This window comes from Corylus avellana, chromosome ca11, assembly GCF_901000735.1.
Source record: "Corylus avellana chromosome ca11, CavTom2PMs-1.0".
Classification (NCBI taxonomy): Eukaryota; Viridiplantae; Streptophyta; class Magnoliopsida; order Fagales; family Betulaceae; genus Corylus; species Corylus avellana.
Window position 1 is genome coordinate 19,359,616 of NC_081551.1, and position 22,991 is coordinate 19,382,606.

Consider the following 22,991-nt stretch of genomic DNA (forward strand, 5'->3'; position numbering starts at 1 on the left):
AGTTTGAGCTTAAATCACTCACGTTACTTAAAACTATAAATAGCCTGAGGCCAGTGCGGTTAGTGGTTGCCTCTAACCGCTAATCACCACCGTCTGTACAACCTTAGTTTCTAGCTAGTCTCTTATAATTAATAAAATATTTTTAAGAATGCTTAGATAATTAACAACTATAAAGATTTTGGAATATATAATTTATGAAAATAGAGCCTCTAAAGCTAATATTTAAATAATTTGATTAATGTTTTGTTTAACAGTATTTGAAACAAACAACTCTTTATTCAATTTAGGAATGAATCGCATAATACATTTTCAGTTGAGTTTAGGGTTTGAACTGTATTTAGGTTTCAAATGTGTTTAAGTGTGTTCTTAAAAAAAAAAAAAAAAGGTAAATCCACTTAAACCCCTCAAACTACCACCCCAATGACAATCTACCCCCAAACTATTAATTAGGACAATTTACCCCCCAAACTACTAAAACAATAACAATGTACTCCAAATTTTAACAAAATGACAAAATTATCCTTACTAAAATAAAAACAAAAATATTAAAATTTATTTATTTATTCAAAATTTTAAGGGTATTTTTGTCTAATTGAAAATTTTATAGGGGTAATTTCGTCATTTTGCTAGCATTGAAGGGTAAATAAAAAATGCCAATGCCTTCTTGTTATGGATTTCTGTTTATCAAATTTAAAAAAATAAAAAAATAAAAAAAAATGTATGATTATATACATTTTAAGAGGTCAATGCCTTATTGTTATGGACTCATGCTTAAAAAAAAAAAAAAAAGGTAAGATTATATTTTATTTCACTTCTTGGCCAATATCAATTTAATTATGTCTTCCATATGTAAACAAAGACTTTAATAATTCATAGAAAATGTATAAAGTATTTCAATCTTTGTTATCTGTAGATCTATATGTAAATGGTTTAGATCAATCAAACACCAACCAATACATATAAAAATATAAAAGTTCTTATCGATCTTAATTGAACTCCACAATTTATCCATATATTTATTTGCTTCATATCAAAATATCTTGTTTTTTTTTTTTAATAAAAAAAAAAAAAAAACATATTTTGAAGCCATTATCAAACATAAATGTTGGAAACCAGTTTTAAAGGCAGTCACAGGAGTCTTGCAGCATTTCCCATTGATTGTTGTTTGTTTTTGGTGCTTCTCATAAATGCAGTTGAATCCTCGTCACTTCTTTTGTTTCCTCTTTTCACCGTTAACATAAATAGTACATGGTCCAACTCATTGTCGAAAGCGAAATTAAATAGATTCGCTCGTTCTTTAATATGGAATAAAAATATAATTTATAGCATTATTAAAAAAATGTATGTACTTTTTTAATTGAGCCAAAAAATAAATAACGGCAAAGTAATTGCTCCTTAGATCTTATACATTATGGGTAATTCGAGTCTCTTTTTTTTTTTGAAAATATGAAACTTCTATTAATGAAATTTCATGAGCATAAAGCTCTTACAAGTTACAAGGTAGAGCATACAGCTCTGAAAAATCATAGCCAAAAGGTATAAAGGTTACAAAGTCATAAAAATTATTTCAATCTTCCGCTAACCTATATACAATTACATTTAAGGAACAAATCTGCTTCGTGCAGATTAGATCTAGGACATGGGTAGACCAAAAAAAAAAAAAAAACTAGAAACTAAAAATCTTGCCGTGAGAGTTAAGCCCCCACACCGATCTATGCCATCCTTAACCCAAAGGTCAGGACAACAAATCCATCATCTACCCAAAAGCTAGGACAAACAAAATAAAAAACAAAAACCATTGTCTTTAAATTCAGGCTCAGTTTGTTAGTATGTTTTGCGGGGTTTTATTTAATTTTTGTTTGAAAAAGTATTTTTATATGATATAAATAAGTTGTTTGTTATTATTATTATTTTTTAAACAAAAGACAAAACAAGAACTTTAACAACTGGAGCAAAGTTTTCATTTACCTAAACTCTTAAATTACATGTTTTAAAGATATAATAATAAACTTTGTTGAAAAATCCAATTTAAAGACAAACTTTGTCCACTTTTAAGGTTAAGTTAGATTTTGAATTGCATTGATCGTGAGCCGTTGGTTTTCAATAATTCAAATTTCATTTGGTGCAAATTGTAATATGTAAAAGGCCATATATATATATTAGACAACAAGTAGGTTGAGAGCCCTGGATCATGGCCGTCCATTTATCGGTTCTTGTCATAAAACTGTATATAACCTGCAGGCTGATTATAGACTTGTCCTTAGCCATGGGTTCAATGGCCTCTACAATTGTTTAAATATCCCATTTCTTTCAAATGCCTCTATAATATATTTTTCCATCCAACTTGACTGCTGATTTAGACCAAAAAAAAAAAAAAAAAATTGACATTAAAACTTGAAAATAGGATTCAAGTTGACGTTAGTTAAACTTCAACTTTTTTTTTTTTTTAAATAATTATTATTTTTTTATTCAAAAGGATGGAAATGGGCGATTAGTGTAATTTTTTTTCTTGGGCATGACCATTGAAGTTCTCACCCGCTATGAAATATTCGGTTTGAGTCATAATTAGTGTCTGAAAATGCGAATCTGTCACCACAACCTTACCAAAATGTGTAAGCCAATAAAGTTCCTTCTTAGTAGTATCTAGTTCACGCAACTACTATCACAAGCGAATTTGAACACATGATCAATAAAAAGAAAGGAAAAAACTAAACTCCTACTACTTTACCAACTCGACTACGGTAATAGTTAAACTTCAACTTGATATTGATATTTTGTTTTACAAATTGCATTAATATTCTTTGTTTGTTTTTTATTATTATTTATTATTATTATTATTACTATTGAATATTTGTCTTTTTCAATAAAGATCTAAATAAAATTTACCAAACTACCACCATTTATTCGACACTTTGTATTTTGAAATGATATGAGACAAGTCTAATCACCGATAACACCATATTTCAGCGACACCAACCAACCAAATCTTTGATGATTTTGTTTTTCACATATAGCCAAAAACTAGAAAAAAAAAAAAAAAACATTTCTGTGAATTATTTTGTCCTTCCCCTATTCCGGGTTTGCATATGCTGCTAAACGTTGGAATTGGGGAACAATTTACAGTACAAATAAAAAAGAAATTGTTTCTCGGATTTGGCTAAGATGTTGTAAATAACATTAGAGGAAATTTTTGGTAATTTTTTTAACGGTCCAGATTTAGTTTTAAGTTTTTGGTGAGAAAAAGAGAATGAATGAAATTCAAATGCCTTACATCATAATCAAATGATTTGGTTCGAGTGCAAACTTCTGTTATGCAATTGAAATACAATTTAGCGTCACTTACAATTATAAAGTCATAGGTGGCAAGAGGTTATAGGTTACACTCGTTGTTGTTGTAGCCCTACCTACTAATAAGACATGTGACATATTGTCACCTAGAATTTTAATGCGCTAAAAATAGTCTTTTTATTGCATTATAGTATATCTCTTTCGTAAATTCTCAGCAACTTCATTAACCTAATATAAAAAAAAATAGTCTTTTTATTGGAGAAAATATTCTATTTCATTTATAAAAAGAAAAAATATATTTTTTCCCATTAAACCGGGCTCAATAAAATGCACCGAAAATCTGTGTGGTATGAATTGGATCAAACAAACACACACAATAATATTCTTAACAAACACACGCAATGGTAGATTTGAAAACAAGAAAAGAAAAAATAGCATTTTTAAAAAATAAATAAATGAAAATTGTGCGATTATTCAAAACGTTACTTAAGAGAAACGGAAACAAAAATAAAAAAAATAGTAGAATAAAATAAAACATATAGGGGAGTAGTCACCGGCCAAAGCCAGTAAGAGAGCCGTTAGGATTTGAATTGGAGGAGTAGCCCAGTGGGACTCAAAAAAGGGACGGCTGATATCTTTGACTCCATCCCACGCCCTTGCTTTTCCACCGTTGATGTTCCACAATTTGCTCCACATTTAAACTAGACTCTTGCCTTCCTCACCTTTACCCCTTCATTTTTCAAATTCTTCTCGACCGTTTCACTCACTCACTCTCTCTCTCTCTCTCGCTCGCTCGCTCTCTCTCTCGTGTGCATTTGTAGGTCCTTCTCTGCACTAGAAAGTAGAACATACTTGGTCAATAGGATCTGCAAATCGCACAGACAAGGTTCAATTCTCTCTCTCGCTCTCTCTCGCTGAATTTCAAAATCCTTTTCGGTTCTGGTGGACAACAGTGATGGTTCTCAGAAGATGAGGCCTTTGCATGGGTAATTACATTTCCGCTTATTTTGTATCAGTTTTTGAATTTTTAGTTTGTGATTGTCCATTTTCAGTTAGGCATTTTCACAGAGTTTAGAAATTGGTTCTTATGGAATACCGAATTGGGTGTGTTTCTTCAGGAGGACTACTGGTCCGAAAAGGCGATCGACGACAGGAAAATGGACTGCCGAAGAGGTACACTTGAAATGGGCTTTTGTTTATATGTATCTTGTCGTTGATGAACAACCTGTGACAAGGGTTTGTGTCTTATGTTCAGGACGAGATATTGCGCAGCGCGGTTCAACATTACAAAGGAAAAAGTTGGAAAAAAATAGGTATTTATAATGGGAATGACATGTATTTATGAAAAGAAATGTTTCGCAAATTCTAGGTTGTGTTTAGTACGAGATATTTGTACTACATTAGAAAGTTTTGTCTCATCTTTTAACATGATTTTGCTCTCATGTCTCTTGCTTTACTTCCGTTAATTGTTTGTCTTTTGTCATAGAGGTTTGAAACTGTTATTCTAATAAATTAAATTATAATGTGAAATAAGCTAGGAAGCAAAAGAGAGAAGAAAAAAAAGAAAAAGAAAGACAAAATAGTTTGTGGTGGTTCCGGCCTTAGAAGCGTAAGTCTATTGTTTTAATGTCATTGATTATGCTGATCTTATAATAGTAATAAGATTTTGAAATTGTTGAATATATATGTCTGTAAAAGGATAGAGTCCCACATTGAAAATATGTAATAAGTGTGAGTAGTTAATATAGCATTTTATGAGCTCACAAAAAAACTCTCCAAGGTATCAATCTCCTTAACAAGTGGTATCCGAGCCAATGGTGGTGTATGGTATGGTGGAGTAGTGCAGGCACAAACAAAAGTTTCCTGGAATACGTACAAAAAAGGTGCAAGGTGTGAACATGGATGAGTGTTCTTGGAGTGAAAAGGGCAAAGGTTCATAGCATGAGCTTGACAATGGTTCATGGAGTTGGAACAAAGGTACAAGCTACGAGCATAAACGGGGTCCCTGGAGAAGGAGCAAAAAGGTAGCACATGGAGCATGTGTGAAAGAACCAAGTTTGGTGCAAAGGAGTGCACAGATACCGACTCTAATACTATGTTAAAATAATAAATTAAAAATAATGAGAAAGCAGGAATGGAAGCAAAAAAGAAAAAAGGAACACATAAGTCTAAGGTGATTCGGCCTTTAAAAACCTACATCTACTGTTCTAATAACTATATATTAAATTCCAAAATAATAATCAGACATGATTACATGAAATCATATTGATTTCATAAGGAAATAATAAGTATAGATAGAATCCTATGGATTTTAACCGAAACAAAATCAAAATACTTGTTATTCTCCCTTTATTCACTCATAGATAAAGTACAACTTTGTGGGTTCAAACAGTGCAGTATGGAACTTTGAATGATCCTTTTTTTTTTTCATGTGCAGCGGCATGTTTCAAAGATCGAACAGATGTGCAGTGCCTGCACAGGTGGCAGAAGGTCTTAAATCCTGAACTCGTCAAAGGTCCATGGACTAAAGAGGTATGTTGTTTTACAAACTGTTAGTGCTCTATAATTCTATTTTCAAAATAAGTTCAACTTTGTGATTCCATGGTATAAGTGGCTGATCTTGTAAAATTATGAACAGGAGGATGAGGTAATAGTCCAGTTAGTGAATAGATATGGGGCAAAGAAGTGGACGACCATTGCAGAAGCATTACCTGGACGTATTGGAAAGCAGTGTCGTGAAAGGTCGGATTTTTAATTTCTTGATTCATTTTACTCTCTGTCTCTCTCTGGTCGTCATCTTAGAAGAGCTTTTGTAGGCTGTCCGAACTCCACACAAGTTCTATGAAAAGTTAGTTTATGAAATACTTGGGTGTGGTGATTTTTGGGTTTCACTTGTCTGACTTCTAGTTTTCTCCTTCTCATTCATATTTTGTTCTGATTTCTCATTTTGGAAAATATCAGAGTTTTATAATTTCTAATTTTTGCAAGATTATGATCATACTAGGATTCTTCATTTCATATTTTTTGTTGAATATGTTAAAATAAGTGAATTACCTATATTGGAACTGTTTCTTGGACGCTTATTTTACATCCAGTTTTAGAAACACATTAGCTGAATACATTAAATAAGTAGCATCATCAGAATAGAAGAAGTTACTAGTTGAAGCAAACACCTGTAACCGAAGCAAAAGGGAACACTTTCGGGTGTGTTATATATCTATTGTGACGATAACTACTTTGTTTTGAAGTGATCCTATTTATTGTAAGGGTTATTGATACTGCCTTGTAGCTTAGTTTTAGATGATGTTCATGGTTTTCAGGTGGCATAACCATCTTAATCCTTCCATAAACAAGGAACCGTGGACACTGGAAGAGGAGCTGGCTTTAATTTGTGCTCATGAAAAATGTGGGAACAAGTGGGCTGAGTTACAGAAATTTTTGCCTGGAAGGTAGGAATCTCTTTAAATTACCATCATGTTAGTATAATTTTATTGAATCTATGGTTTGACCGTTTACTACAATTGAATGTAAATTTCAATTGCACATTAGCTAAGATGAATTCAGAAATATTTTCTGACCGAAGTTCTGAAACATCATTGTGCTTGTTTGCACCAGGACAGACAATGCAATAAAAAATCACTGGAACAGCTCTGTGAAAAAGAGGTTGTCATCTTATATGGCTTCGGGATTGCTTGAAAAGTTTCAAGGTCTGCCTCATGTAGGAAAACCTAGGTCATCGTCAGTGGGGATGCAACAGATACAAGTGGATGGGGTTGAAGAAGATGAAACTTCACAATGTAGTCAAGGATCAATAGAGGTCAATTGCGCCCAATTTGATTCAGGAACAGCAAATGCAATGGGAAATATTAGGACTGAGGAATCTGATTGTGGAAAGGGGCCCAATATTGAGCAATATTTTTTACATGAGGCTGAAACTCATGGAAGTAAGGATTGCCAGTTTAGTTCCCATGAATCGCCCAACATCTTTGTGGATGTATCACTGGAATCATTAGAATTGTTTGGAACATCTGAACACTGTAAATGTGTAAATGAAAGCCATGACAAAGACTGTATTGCGTCACAGACCTCTGCTGCTACAATGGAAAACATGCATGTTTCTTCTGAAAAAATGGATCACTTATTGATATCTGAGAGTGATTTACTTGAGATTGCATTTCCAGAGACGGGGAATACTAGAAGATTTTTTTATGGGAATGTGACAGAACAATCAAATAACCAGGATGGTGTCACAGTTCCAATGATTTGCCAATCTGATTCCCGGATAACTTCTGCTTTGGAGCCATGTGCCCCTCTAAAGGATGCCCCAGGAGGAATTTCGGAATTGGAGGTCATTACAAGTTCAAGCAATGACTTTATCTATGTCGACTCTCCTGATATTGATGCAGATGAAAAAGACCACCATATGAAACTAGACCAGGCAAAGAATGCTCCAAGACTAGTTCCTGTAGATATATTTAGTGAGGTAAGCTCAGATATTAATGGGACCTTTCTGTCCAGAGATGAGAACGCGAAGAATCTTTCTAACTCAGATGAGGCGAAGGTTGCTTCGAAGCTGGCTCCCGGGGATTTAGTTGGTTCATTGAACTCAGATTCTACGCAGACCCTCTCCTCAATGGATAACAATGCTACTACTATGAATACAGAAGAACAGGATTCAGGAAATCTGTTTAATGAACCTCCTCATTTTCCAAGCTTAGAAATTCCTTTTTTAAACTTTGATCTCATAGCATCTGGCGATGATATGCAGCAAGCATATAGTCCCTTTGGGATTCGCCAACTACTGATGCATCCAATGAACTTTTCCTCACCACGCAGCTTACGGGAGTCACCAATTCATAAAAGTACTCAAAATGCTATGTTGAATAATGCTGCCAAGAGCTTCACATGTACGCCGACCATAATGAAAAAGAGATTGCATGAACCTTTGTCACAGGTTGAGGAGTCAAAGGGAGGCAAAGAACTTGAGAAGGACACAAATACAAGCGCATTTAGCTTGATCAGTAGTTTTTCTTCTCTGGAATCAGTTTTAGACGAGAATGGGGCTTCCACAATGCCCATCTCGCCTACTGGGGAGCTATTTGATTCTCCATTTGACCAGAAAGTGAAATCGGAAGACTCCATTCCTGATAAAGCTAATATGGACCATGCTCTTGATGAGGAGAAAGAGAGGATTGTGAATTTGGCCATTAGAATGTCAGAGAAAGAGGCCGGAATCACTAATTCTCCAGAGAAGGTTAAGAAGGGTACCATGAGTCCTAAGTCCAAGATAAACGCTGATGCTACCGTTCTAATTGTGAGTTGTTGTATAATTATTGTTACTTTGTTGCTCTAGGTTTCTTTGACCTTATTAGTTTTGCAATTCCAAGAGAATAGTTTGATTGTGAGTTATTTCCTTTTTAAATCATGTTTTTTCATTGCTCCTTATGGTGGTCACACTATAATGTGATTAGTCGTAACTTGTGAAACCTTTGGCGTGCGGCACTGTGTCTACTTAATCCAATACCTCTTATCATTTGCTCAACTTGATTATCTAAGTTTTCTTGTCCTGCATTATGGAGTAATAATTTTCTTTTAATGCCTAGAATATTGGGATGTAGATACTAAAACAGTGTTTAAGTGAAGTTACTTATGCAGTAGGGGAGCATGATTTTTGAGAAAACAATTTTAACTACTTTCTGCATTCTCTTGTACTACTTAAGTGGAATAAAATCTTTTATGCTCATCAGTTGATTGTATCACTTTCGAATTGGAAATAAAGAGCCTTGTAAACTAAAATTTCACTTGTATTGTAGAACCATTTATGTTTTAATCACCAAATGGTTATCATCGATAACTCTGCAGAACTAGATGGTCTGCAACTTCTCTTAGTTGTTCACCCTTTTACATATTATTTACTAACTTCCTGGTTTATATCAATTCCATTTATGGTGCTACAGCCTACAGGAGTGCTTGTTGAACGGAACATAGATGATCAGCTTATCTTTTCTCCTGATAGAGTCGGACATCAAACAACTAGAGCCTTGAGTATGGCAGTTTTAAGTCCCAAAGGCCAATATATTATAAAGTTGGACACTAAATCATACCGAGGTGGCAATTTAGAGCCATCATCTCCAAAAAATGGAAAGTATGCAACTCCAGCTACGTATACAGAATGCACACCATCAGTAAAGCATCTAGAAGGCACTAGTGGAAATGCTGGGAATGATACTGATATTCAAAGCTTTAGCATGTAAGTTACTATACTTATGGTTTAACATAAGACTACTAATTTCTATTTCATTTATTATTCTCAAGTCCATTACTGGATACAAGACGATGATAAATCATTGTTGCAGAAACTTATAATTTCTGAAATTTAGTTAACAGAGCAGAGCACACTGTCATAGGTTCCTTGGATATGCACTTGATGAATAAGATAATGGAACTCATGTGCTTATTTCCTAGTTATGGTAACATGCAAAGCGCATATTAGTCAAACACTATTGCAGACCTTCTGTTCTCTTCTTCTCTGTCATAAGAACAAAAAGGCTATATACTTTTTATAAAATCATTGCACTAGCGTTGAACAACAAAATTCCCGAAACCTGAAGGTCATGAGCTTAGCAAATCTGCTCTATTATTTCCTTTTGAATATCTGTATAGCTCATTTAGCCCATATATCTTTTTTTTTGTTACAGTCTGATATCCTAATAAGATTTCTTTTTTCTTTCTCTTTTGTATCCCTCAAGTTCTAGGTTTGACGAGACTCCAGGTAGAAAGAGAAGAATTGTATCTCCATCCGCATGGAAGTCTCCTTTGTTCATAAATACTGCTCTCCCTGGACCAAGATTTGATATGGACCTGACATTTGAGGTAGTTCAAAGCCCATTGGTTGCTAATATTGTTGAGTCACAAGAAAAGCTTGTTCCCCCCTCTATTTTCTGAGTTTTGGGAACATGGTATAATCTCTAAGAACCTTAAATGTCCAATTGTTTTGACTAGAGTTGAAGTATGAAAATTCAAACAGACTTGTGATGACTTGACTAGGATAATTGATCGGAATGCTTTGCAATAGGAAATGTCATTTGAAATAGAATTAGTAAGGACCTAATATGGAACTTAGCATTTATGAGCACCTTTATAATTTATCCACTCAATGTGGGCAATCCACCTACCCAAATTACCAATGTAAGACTAACTTTATAAGGTGTCACAGTTTTACTCATAAATCCTTTGCTCGTTTGATGAACATTCCCCGCTTAAGAATGTGTTGTATACTTAAGATGCCCTCCTATACACGATCTGATCATCACATGCAACGTCATTATATCTGGGTTTGTGACAGCACACTTAGTAAAAGAATAAAGGGGACAATATGAAAATATTAGTAACTGTAGATCTCATCACTGAGAATTTTGACCATCTGCAAAAAGCATGTGCTTTTGCGCAATTTTTTCTTTTGCCATACCTGCTTAGTATTGTGCTTTCTAACGCTGTAATTTCTCCAACTCATTAAATGACCTCTGCAGGATCTGGCATACTTTTTGAGCCCTGGGATGAGAAGCTATGATGCCAGAGGGTTGATGAAGCTGAGCGAGGACACTTCTGCTGTATTTGAGAATGCCTGGGACGTTTTGACAAGTAATGATCCTGAAATGACCTCAAAGACAGTATTCTCCGACGACCAAAATTTATCTGGAGAGGACAATTGTTTTCTGCGTAACGAGCAGGAGAATATGCCTCCTGGAGTCTTGGTAAGGGACAGTGTGTGCATGAACTTATTCCCTATCAGTGTCTTTTGTAGCTTTTGGACCTTGTTGTGTACATGTGTTTTCATGGGAATTTCTAGCCTTAAAATGGATGTGCCATTTTTCCAAACACCAAATAGATGGAATTCTAGGATTCCTTCTTGGGGAAAATACTTTTATACATATCTTTTTTGGTTGGTCTATTCCATATGAGTTCTACTAATATATGCTGGATACCCTCACAATTATTGTAAGATGCAACTTGAACCGTAATTATAGATATCCTTTATGAACTGCTCTTGTGCCTAGGCTCACTCAGTGGAGCAGGTTTTGTTATAAACCGTTCTTATTCCTACGCCCCTTGCCCTCCCCTCCTTTTTTCTCTACGGAGACTAAAACATGTTATGTTGTTTTCTTCATGAATTAGTCCACTGTTTCTAGATCATTAAATTTTGTTCTTTCATAAATTCTACAGGGAGAACGACGCCATCTTGATTTCAATGGATGTGGGACGCCTGGAAAGAGCGCAGACAGAAAGAAATTTCCGGAGAACACAAACTCTACAAGCAATTCAAGCCCATCATCTTATCTGATGAAGAATTGTAGATAGTGAGTTTACTTGTATGTTAAGTGAGTTTATATTCATGTGTGCAGTTTTTATAGTATATCTATTAATGTGTCATGGTTTCAGTTATGCAGAGTGAATGTAGATAGTATAGTTTATCCAATAAGTTGTGCTTGATTTCATTTTCAATGTTTTCAGATCCGAGATGTGATGTAATATACAGTAAAACTGGAGGTGTGATGTAATATAAAGTATATGTCAAATTTATACACTTGCTCATGTTTTTAATATCTAAATCGTTTTTTTTTTTTTAATTTTTACCTCCGGTCATTAATTAGCGTAATTAATGTCCGAATCAAATAAGTAAACAAATAACATAAATGAAATTATAACCTTTTTTCTTTTCACACTAACAATATTTTGTTTAAATTTTAAATTTTTTTACTCATAATTTTTAATAATTGAACCGCGCAATTATTGAAGGAGTTTTTTTTCCTTTTTCTGTTTTATTTTTTTTATTTTAATGAATTAAGTGTACGATTTTTCTTTAATTCATTTTGACCTTTCTTTTTATTAACTCACGTGTTCATGTTTTTTTTTTAAAAAAAAAAAAAAAATTAAATTTTAAACTTTTTTACTCATAATTTTTTATAATTGAACCGGGCAAATATTGAAAGGGGTTTTTCCTTTTTCAATTTTTTTATAATGAATTAAGTATACGATTTTTCCTTAATTAATTCTTTTTGACCTTTTTTTTTATTAATTTATGTATATCTCTCACCCTAAATCACTATTTTTTTAAAAATAAATAAATTAAGTGTCTTAATGCACTAATATCTCTCCCTTTATTAAAACACATTTTTTCTTTAATTAATTCCTTTTGACCTTTCGTTTTATTAACTCACATTTATCTCTCTCACCCTAAATCACGTCGGTCTCTCTCACTCTAAACTCGTCCTCTCCTTCTACGACAACAATGTTTCAAAACACTTTCCTATAGAAGTTGACAGTTGCACAAAGTTTATTTGATCAGTTTCATGAAAATATATGTGACTCTAAACTATGATTTAAGGTATGAGATATTCGAGATGAATGTATCTTTGTGCTTTTATGTATAAATTTTTAACAATTGTAAATTGATTATCTTTAGTTTGTTTCTTGAGAATTTTTTTTTTTTTTGTACCAAACACCGTTTTAAATTAGAGATTAGGTAGAGATTGTATCTCTCCCTTTATTAAAACACAATTTTTCCTTAATTAATTCATTTTGCCCTTTCGTTTTATTAACTCACATTTATCTCTCTCACTCTAAACTCACGTCTCTCCTTCTACGGCAACAACGTTTCAAAACTCTTTCCTATAGAAGTTGACGGTTGCACAAAGTTTATTTGATCAGTTTCATGAAAATATATGTGACTCTAAACTATGATTTAAGGTATGAGATATTCGAGATGAATGTATCTTTGTGTTTTTATGTATAAATTTTTAGCAATTGTGAATTGATGATCTTTAATTTGTTTCTTGAGAATTTTTTTTTTGGTGGGTATTCAGCTATTCTTCATTTGAATGTTTTATAGTTTTTTTTTTTTTTTTCATTTGTTTTTTTTGAATGTTAGAATTATGAGTTTTATTTGTATTAAAAATAATAGGTATTACACCAAAAAATATTAAAAATTTTATGCTAATTTTATATTAATACTTTGATAATCAAAATTCATGTTTTCCTGTTTTTTTTTTTCTTTCTAATTTTCTATTAGTTTTCATGTTTTTTTTTTTTTTCTTCTTATATTTTTCATTTTAAACTACACATATGGGAACGAATTTAGGTTGTTTAAATTTATTTTTTAGATTAAGGGAAGATTGAAATGATTTATTTGATTGCATTAAATATTAAGTGAAAGATTTTGTTATTTTTGTATCCATAAAAAAAATAATAATAATAATAAAAAAATTGATTTGTTATTTTGCTTTGTATTATTTTTTAAATGTTCAAACTTTATGAGTTTTATTTGTATTGAAATATAATAGGTATTACACAAAAACTTATTGGGTTTAGGATTACTCTCAGTTTTGCTACAATTCTCAATATATTGTTATTGGGTTTAGGGTTACTCTTTCCTTATTTTCTATTCTAATTTATATATTATTTTTCATTCAAATTTCTTATTGTTCTTTTGTAAATTTAATTGACTTTGTTGTTCATTATGTTTTTTTGTGTTCCAATATTCCTTCTACGATTTTTTATCTCTTTCTTTGATGAAAGAAATAAAACTACTCCTATGAGAATAAATATTTTAATATGTTTTATGAGTCTTATGATTTAAGGGTCTTATGTTTTAACTCATTCCAGTTGGTTTTAAATTACACATATGAGAATTTTTTAATATGTTTTAATTTATATAGATTAAAACTAAAATTATATATGGTTCTTATGATAGTATATTTTTATGTGATTTATATATTCATGCAAACTTATGTATAATTGTATCACTATATTCAACAATATACTGTTGAATAACCTTTTGTATTTTTTTTATTTATTTATTGAAATAGGCATGATACAATGTTTTTAACAACTTTTTTGACCTATAATAAAAAATACAATGGAAATGTGTTTTAAGTTTTAAAATCAAATTATAATGAATAATCCCACGCTGCACGGGTTCTAATTAAGCTAGTATATATGAAAAGGATACTTTGTGCTTAAATCCCCGTTTATACTGAAAAATAAGCTTTTGCACTTTGATCTTCTGGTGAGGGATTGATCGATCTAGCCTTGATAAAATGCCAAAAAAAAAAAAAAAAAAGGGCCAAAGCGACGAGTTGTATAAGTGTCTACCCACCAATTATTATAACGTGAAAAATGGGAAAGATGGAAATTGAGGATTCATGGGAAAGGGACTTTCTTTTTCTCTGAGCAGTGAAAGATACGCCATGCATGGGAGTTCGACAAAAACTGGGGGAAGACTTTGACGAACCTTGTAACTGGCTTACGTTTGTTTGTTTCACACATTTCCAGTCAAGTTTTTGTTTGGATGCATTCATTTCCAGTCAATCTCTACTTTTCCTTTTTTTTTTTCTAAACAACTTTTCCATGTACACTAAAATAATGATGGTTACCTAACAATAAGAAGACTTTGACTCACTTTTGTGGAAAAATGCATCGGCTGTTAAGGCCGGACAGCCGATGACTCAGTTTTAGGTAACCATCATTATTTTGTGGAAAAATGCATGGAAATTCGACAAAAAAACTGGTAGAAGACTTTGACTCACTTTTTACTGGCGTATATACGTTCGTTTAACACACATGATTTCCACTCAATTTTTTTTTTTGGATGCATACATGTCCATTTTCTAATCAATTCATTTAGTTCTAATTTTAATTAAATATTTTACGTATTAAGCCTCATCTATTAAAAAAGAGTTTAAATTCACATGTGAGAAGGTCTTAAAATAATGATTAAGTGATTAATTAGAACAGAACTAAAAAGCAACATCAACCACAACAAAATACAAACACTTAATACCCAAATCAGGAACCAACCAGAAACTAAAGGTGAGCTAAAATCCACAAGCCAGAGTTATAGCTACCCACAAAGCAAATATGATCAGACATGCATACCCTAGCTAAGAACTAAAAATACATGTATATATTAACAAAAGAACTGATCGCAAAATAATTTTCAGGCATGCACCAGTGGCAAGCTCGTCTTTTCTCGTCTATCTTACACAATTTTTGTACTTTAGAAGTATTTAGTTTTTATCAAAAAGATTTTTTAGATCATTGATAGAATCAAGATCTAAAAGTATTTATTCGCTGCTTATTGATGTTCTTCGCTGCAGCCCACTAAGTCACGCTACATCAAAATGCAAGGTTGACTTGTTCGAGAACTAGATCACCAAGATAAAATATTATGAAAATCTTAAAGAACAAGCAAAAGTATTGCAAATAACAAGTATACTTGGAACGGCTAAAACTGATAAATTGTGCTTTCAACCAAAAAATAATTGAACATGTTTTGATACACAAACTATTTGAAATAGTTATTTTATTGATATGGTTAAGATTATTCCTCAAAAAAAGCCCTCATGGCATTTGAAAAAGCATCAAACAGTGGACGTAAAAGTTGCATCATTATTTTCTAATACAATCTCACGATTTGAATTCGCATCGTACTGATCACTTGCAGTATTCTGCTCTCCATAAGTGAGTGTTTGGTTCCATCGGAGCAAAATCTTCAAAACATCTTTCATGGTCGGCCTGGTAGAAGGCAGTGTACCTGTACAAATGATTCCAAGTTGGAAAACACAGCACATTCCATTCAAGTAACAGAGTTCCTTCACCTCCTCATCCAAGGCATCAACTATAGGACTGCCTTCTTGAAAGTATCGCCATGCCCATTCAGCAAGTGACGTGTGTTCATCACCGCCATCACAAGCTTTTCTTCCAGTTGTAAGCTCTAGAAGGATAACCCCAAAGCTATAAACGTCACTCTTCTCATTGACTCGTGTCGTGTAAGCATACTCTGCAGTTCAAGTTAACAACAAAAACTGAATTTGAAATTTCTATTGATGGAAAAGAAGGAAACAAACATATATCATGCATGATCAAAGTGAATCTTAGAAATTTCATGTCACACACCTGGAGCTATATAGCCGAAAGAGCCAGCCACAGCTGACATTGTAGCAGATTGTCCCTCCTTTATCAACATCTTGGCTAGACCCAAATCAGCAATTTTTGCATTAAACTCAGAATCTAAAAGGATGTTGCTTGACTTCACATCTCGATGAACAATGGGTGGTGAGCAGTCATGGTGCATATAGGAGAGGCCCCGAGCAGCCCCAACTGCTATCTGCAACCTCTTAGGCCAGTTCAAGATGACATGCTGGACTGAACCTGGGACAGTTGATACTCTACTCTTCCTATTCAGCCATAGATCCAAGCTAAGATTTTCCAAATACTCGTAGACAAGAAGTTTTGAATTATCACTAGAGATACAGCAGAGCAAGCTCACTATGTTGAAATGTCGAATTGAACTCAGTATTTTGACTTCTGCAAGAAATTCTTTTTCAAGATTTTGTTCTAGCCTTTTGTTATTCCAAATCTTCTTCACAGCAACAATTTCACGTGAAGGATTAATAGCAACACGATATACCTTGCCCGAACCACCACTACCAATCGCATTATTATCTGTCAGTCCAGACAAAATGTGAGATTCTGTGAAATTTAGCCTTTGGAATGAGGTGAGCTCCCACGTCAAATCCAATCCATGCTTTCTTCTCACGAAAACTCTGATCACGAAGAATACAGGTAGTAGAAGTGTTGCTATCACCGAACATATTATCAAAACAAGAAATCGAACCGGAATTTTGCTTGATTTGGAATTGCATTTGTCAATGTTTACTGATGAGCTATTAGCACAGAGATCAGGATTGTTCAAGAAGCTTCTTACATACGCACCATCAAGGAATCCAGATGGGATCCTCCCAGTTAAATGATTGGAAGAGAGATTGACAAAAGATCCAGCTAGGCGGCCAAGTTGCAATGGAATTTGTCCAGACAGTCGGTTTTCTGCCAAGTTCAAATGATTGAGGTACGGTAATAAACCAAATTCCTCTGGAATTTGTCCAGAGAATGAATTTCGACTAAGGTCTAGAATAGTTAGCCATTTCCATGATAGAATGTTTGAAGGAAGGGAGCCTGAGAGTTGATTATTCCGAACTATAAGACTTCCCAAATTATTGCAACTTCCAAGGGCCTTGGGCAGTTGACCACTGAGGTTGTTGTCGAAAGCTACCACATTTACCAACATTCCATTATCACATAAGTGTTGTGGCAGCTGGCCAGTAAGCCAATTGGACGACACTTGAAACTCTTCAAGCATAGAATACCTCCCAAGGTCCGGAGGTAGAGTACCTGATAAATTGTTGTCAAACAAAATAAAATTTACCAACCTTGGAAGACGACCTATGCTATCTGGGACATTCCTGTTCAGATTGTTCATTGACAAATCCAAATGCTCTAGTGCAACCATTTCTCCAATCATGTCTGGGATTTCTCCTACCAAATTCGAGCTTGCCACATTAAGATACTTGAGTTTCTTCAACTTTGTGAACTCCGAAGGCAACCTTGCTGGCATGATTTTCATGTAGGCCAATTCTAGACGTTCAAGATTGGACAAGTTGCCAATTTCTGACGGGAAAGAACCGTCAAACTGACACGCGGTAAGCGAAAGCATCCTCAGCTCTGTTAACCGCCCGATAGATGCTGGGATTGTTCCAGAGAACCTGTTGTCTGCAATGTTGAGCTCACGAAGGCGAGACATAAGGTGAATATCATCAGGTACTTTGCCAACGAAGCTGTTCTGCGAGAGGTAGAGGTACTGGAGTTTTGAGCAGTTGTAGAGAGCTCTCGGGAACTCGTTCATGTGGTTGTGTGAAAGGTCAAGGGTTGTAAGGTTGTTGAGGTCACAGATGAAGGGTGGGACTGTTCCGGTGATCTCCATGAGTGAGACGAATATTCCGGTGACTGAGCCATCGGTACTGCAAATGATCTCTGGCCAGATACAATGGGAGGAGTTTGATGAGGTCCAGTGGCTGAGATACTGTGGGTTTTGCCAGTGTTGCTTCAGGTTCAGTAGGACCGCTTGCTCTTCAACATTTACCTGAGAGTTTGCATGGATCAAGAGGAGGAGGAAAAGGATTGTGTAGCAACAAAATTGGATGTATTTTAGTGATGTTTTCGTCATTAATTAGTTTGTAAGAGGTTACTACTTTGGAATACAGATCCAGTACTGCAGTACGTTTTATTCAAATGGAAACCCCACAAGATATTCCAATTTTCGTTTCTGAAGTTATCTGCTGGGAAAATGTGTATAAAACAAAAATCTCCCATTTTAAACTGCGTCCAATTCTTCAACTACTTTTGTCAATTTGTGATGTTCAACAAAGGCTGCCGCGCGTACCATTCCCATGAATTCTTCAACTACTTTTGTCAATTTGTGATGTTCAACAAAGGCGGGCGTACGATTCCCATGGATTCAGTTCACAAGTCTCTCACTTTCAGCAATTCATTCCAATTTGCTTCATGGAAATTTCTTCCGTGTTTGACTTGGTAGAAGTAGCACACTGATAATAAAGGCCGTTCATGGCATACGACCACCGAAAAAGAAATGTCTCACTTTTTTACTTTTAATTCTCCGTATTCATATTTATATTTATATGTGACTTTTAAAACCATCATTTGAGATAGATTTTTATTAAATTTTAATTCAATAGTAATTTTAAAGGTCATAAATGAGTGTGAGGAATTGAGTATAAAGAGCTGAAAATAGTAATTGTACAATATTATGGTAGTCCTTCTAACTTTCGTTTTCTTTCCCCTTTTCATAAGCAACTATCAAGACAAGATTCACTCGTTTCTAAAAATTGTAGGGGATCCTAATCCTCTTGTGATGCAGCCTGACTTGGTAGGATGCAAAGAAACAGTAACAACAAGAACGGATAAATAATTCTTAGATCTTGAGTCTATCTATGATCTAAGAACTCTTCTCAAAAGTATAAAGTTTATCTATAACTCAAGAAAAAATATGAAGAAAACTCATCTATGAGTAATTCTTATTTAAGAGAAAACTGATAAATTAACATAAACTGATTTTCTTGGAGGCTATAAGCATATATTTATAGCCCAAAACCCTAAACCTAATAAAATAACAAAATAAAGACTCTCAAAACCATAATCCTAGTAAAACAATGAAATAAAGTCGGTTTAGCTAATAAAAGACAAAAAAAATAACATAATGGTCCCGCGTGCGCTCGATCGCACTTTAGTGCGCTCGAGTGCGATACCAGAAACCATTATCCGAGCTGCATCATCTTGAAATAAGAAAAATGATTAAAAATGTTTAAACAATATTAAAGGTGCTAGCTAGTATACAGTAAAACTGGAGGTGTGATGTAATATAAAGTATATGTCAAATTTATAATTAGAGGTTCTGTCTGATTAATAATAATTTTGATCTGTTTTGGACACCTATTCCGAGCAAGAATCTCTACAAGAAAACCTAGTCATAATGAGATTAAAAATGATGCTTCCTTGGTCATGTGTTACATGGATTAGCATATTTTTTGAGCTATGCTTTTTAACATTTTGTTTAAGCTATGCTTTGGAGTCTTGAATCCTGCATTATAAGTGGGTCTCTAATATTTTAGATTGTGAAACGAATCTCTTTGTTATTTAGAAGATGGCACTCTTTTAACTTATATGGCAGTTGTTTCAATGGCAATATCATCACCATTGGAACAATTGCCATTTAAGTCTCTTCCCATGTAGAACTGCAATGAAATGTCAGCAGTTATCACTTCTAAAATACAGGTAAGTGGTAATTACATAATTGTTGAGTTGTTAAAAGTGATCAGTGCTAAAATGACAAAATCTCAATCATTGAATTCTAAATCAATGATTAAGATTTGAGGAATTCTACTTGGTTTCTTACCCTCGAAAAAATATACTTACTTTTCATAAAATGACCCCTTCAAATTATTATTTATTATTGTTACTCACTCCAGACTCCAACTACTATTTAGATGAAAAAAGAAAAGAAAAGAGGTATTTAAGCCACCAATCCCATGTGGCAACCACCCATGTGTGATGGCAGAGCTACCTCCAACCCCCATGTGATTCAGGGGTGGGCCAGGCAGCCAAACCACCCCCAAATACCTCTTCTCTTAAATATATATTATTTGGAGGGCATTTTTGTTATTTCAATAAAAAATAATAATAATAATAATAATAAAACGAATGTACTCATTTTTCTGTCAATTTTTAACTCTTTCAACTAATGGATGGGGCTTTTTATTTCTAAGTAGTAGTTGGAGGGAGTTAAGTATCACAACTGGTAGTTCAAAGAGGTATGTAAGTGAAAAAGATGTGTCATGAATTCAAAGGAGTAAGTGTATTTTTTCCTTAAAATTTTAAATTTCTGCAATTTGTCTTGGATTTCTATGCTTTTGTTAATAGTTACCTTGGTCGCTCTAATTAGTTAGGTCGGAACCTCAATTAACCCTAAATTGAGGTTAGGGATTGGGGACGTGACAGAGGTGTAGACTGTTGCAATCTTGAATGTGTTGAAAACGACAACAAGTATCATAGCAGTAGGTGTTAAAAACATAATCATATACAACAAATGGCTGCGTTTTGGCATCCCACTTGTGATTGTATTAAGCATCAGCAGTTTAAGGAATTTGCTTCCCAGATTTTCCTCTCACTTCCCCATCCCACACCCTCTTGGTTCCACAGCTTAAAAGAAAGGGAAATTTGATATGGTCAAAATAAGGGAACAAAAATGAAGACAAAACTCAGCCAACTGGCTTAGATACATAGACACCCTCAAGTATATCCCTCCACCACCAAAGGCCAAAAGCCCCCAAACAAATTTAGAAGGAAAGAGGAAGTTTTTTGTTGAAAGGTCTTGGTCTAACAATTAGACTTTTTATTTTTAATTGGAAGTCAATGGTAAAAAAAAAAAGAGAAAAGAATGAAGAAGCTGGCCTCACCACTCAAAGCCTGAGTAGTGCTCCATCACTACCATGAAGTACTTCTACTAGTCCTGTTTTGACAGCGAGTTTCCTGATGTGATAGTATGGAAGCTGACCTCCATTTGGACGTCCATTCATGGATGGCACTACTTGTTCAATTGAAGTTGTCCCACTTGAATTAGGGTTGAAAATTTTCGATATGATTCGTTAATCTAGCACAAACTTAACATGAAATTAGCGGGTTAAAGTTGAGAGGTCAACTTATTTAATGAAATGGGTTGGATTAGAATTGATCTATTTAGTCTTATACTCATATCTTGACACAACTTCAACCTAATACATAGCATTCAGGGTCTGCAATTTTTTACTAAACCTGCAAACTTAACATGAAATTAGCGGATTAGGGTCGAAGGATCCAACTTGTTTAATTAAATGAGTCGGATTATGGTTGACATATATAATCTTATACTTATGTTTTGATACGACTTGAACCAGACATGCAGCACGAATTGCCACCCTACTTGAATGGCTGGAATATGGTTGGAATAAGAAATTGTCCAAAAAAAACTAAACAAGTAACATGAATTCAAAAGCAATTTAACAAATGAAAGCATTTAAAAATTAATATATCAACTATCAAGGTGTTAATTTACACATGGAATGTGGTGTTCTCGTCCTAACATTATGACCCAATTAGCCTCAATGTCAACGAAATTCTAAAAACTAAACGAGTGACATGAATTTAAAATCATTTTAACAAATGAAAGCATTTAAAAATTTATATATATATATATATATATATATATATATATATATATATATATCGAGGTGTTAATTTACACATAGAATATGGTGTTCTCCTAACATTATGATCCATTTAGCCTCAATGACAAAGAAATTCTAGAAACTAAAAGTCAGCTAGCTAGCCCAAGGCACGAAAGCTTCTCTTATAAATTAGTAAAATCCTTGTAGTTTGATGCCCTAAAAAACCAAGCAATATACAGAACAACAATGTTTTAAAGCCAATAAGAGACGTGCTGTGATCATGTGGTATCCATCATGTTAAGCCACGCATTTTAGTTACATGTATCCCACACACAACTATTTTAGAAACAAAATCTTAAAAGAAAAAAAATATATATATATATATATTTTACACTTTTTAAAATCTTTTTATTAGAATCCGCATCACGTGCACAAGAAAAATATCAAAGTAAGAATTAAGACACAAGAATTTAACATGGTCCGACAAGATTTTTTATGTCCACTAGCAACAACAACAATGTTTTTCTATCAAGAAAATTAAATGCAACGGACCCTCTCTCTTTCTACGAAGAAAAATGCTTCTTTGTATTCCGACATTCATTCCGCGTACATTTTTGCTGAGTTGGCATGCTTCATCCACCGTTAATTAAAAAAACTAAAGATAGATGAAGCATGCCAACTCAGAGAAGAAGTATGCGAAATAGACGCTAGAATGCAAAAAAAAAAAAAAACATTTCTCGAAACCTCAAACTTCTTGAAATATCCAATGTATGTGTCATATAAGCCTATAAATATATATGGCTTCATTTTTAGAGGTTCATGAAGCAAGCACATATATCGTGATGTTTATATATATATCTTTGATCTTGATGTGGACTGTGGAGTACCATTTTTACATAATCATAGAAGTTTCAAAACCATTACATAAGGGTTTGTATATATATATATTCATGGGATTTGTGTTGGGGGAGCTAAAAATAGGGTCCTGTATGTTTCAAGCCCCATTAAACCAGCATTGACTCATTCCCTTAAACAAACCCAATTTTGTTAATTTGTTACTATTTTGTTCCCCTATACCTACCCCTCCTA

General features: G+C 33.7%; 2 protein-coding genes across 4 annotated transcripts; one reads left to right on the forward strand and one right to left on the reverse strand.

The window, feature by feature from the left end:
• The first annotated feature begins 4,037 nt into the window (after window positions 1-4,037).
• Window positions 4,038-11,790, forward strand: LOC132166720 (transcription factor MYB3R-1-like). 3 transcript variants are annotated; one of them, XM_059577590.1, is made up of 11 exons: window positions 4,038-4,274; window positions 4,407-4,461; window positions 4,544-4,601; window positions 5,726-5,820; window positions 5,927-6,030; window positions 6,609-6,737; window positions 6,904-8,602; window positions 9,246-9,538; window positions 10,038-10,161; window positions 10,818-11,042; window positions 11,512-11,790. In XM_059577590.1, exons 1-11 carry the CDS (start codon window positions 4,258-4,260, stop codon window positions 11,644-11,646), a joined length of 2,934 nt encoding a protein of 977 aa, XP_059433573.1. In that variant the 5' UTR covers window positions 4,038-4,257; the 3' UTR covers window positions 11,647-11,790. The 3 variants fall into 3 exon arrangements, with proteins under 3 accessions (XP_059433573.1, XP_059433574.1, XP_059433575.1); XM_059577591.1 differs by having other exon boundaries at window positions 10,044-10,161; XM_059577592.1 differs by lacking the exons at window positions 4,038-4,274; window positions 4,407-4,461; window positions 4,544-4,601; window positions 5,726-5,820 and having other exon boundaries at window positions 5,942-6,030; window positions 6,909-8,602.
• Window positions 11,791-15,638: 3,848 nt separating this feature from the next.
• LOC132166226 (receptor-like protein kinase HSL1) lies at window positions 15,639-18,366 on the reverse strand. The gene is made up of 2 exons (XM_059577006.1): window positions 16,243-18,366; window positions 15,639-16,126 (listed from the first exon to the last, which is right to left on the reverse strand). The coding sequence occupies exons 1-2, from the start codon at window positions 18,347-18,349 to the stop codon at window positions 15,708-15,710; spliced, it is 2,526 nt and encodes an 841-aa protein (XP_059432989.1). The 5' UTR covers window positions 18,350-18,366; the 3' UTR covers window positions 15,639-15,707.
• Window positions 18,367-22,991: the final 4,625 nt, after the last annotated feature.

Coding starts and splice junctions, on each gene's coding strand:
- LOC132166226 (XM_059577006.1), bottom strand. CDS start 18,349: ATGACGAAAACATCACTAAAATACATCCAATTTTGTTGCTACACAATC. Junction 16,127..16,242: donor TTTCGGCTATATAGCTCCAG/GTGTGTGACATG, acceptor CTTGAACTGCAG/AGTATGCTTACACGACACGA.
- LOC132166720 (XM_059577590.1), top strand. Junction 9,539..10,037: donor GATATTCAAAGCTTTAGCAT/GTAAGTTACTAT, acceptor GTATCCCTCAAG/TTCTAGGTTTGACGAGACTC. Junction 10,162..10,817: donor ATATGGACCTGACATTTGAG/GTAGTTCAAAGC, acceptor TGACCTCTGCAG/GATCTGGCATACTTTTTGAG.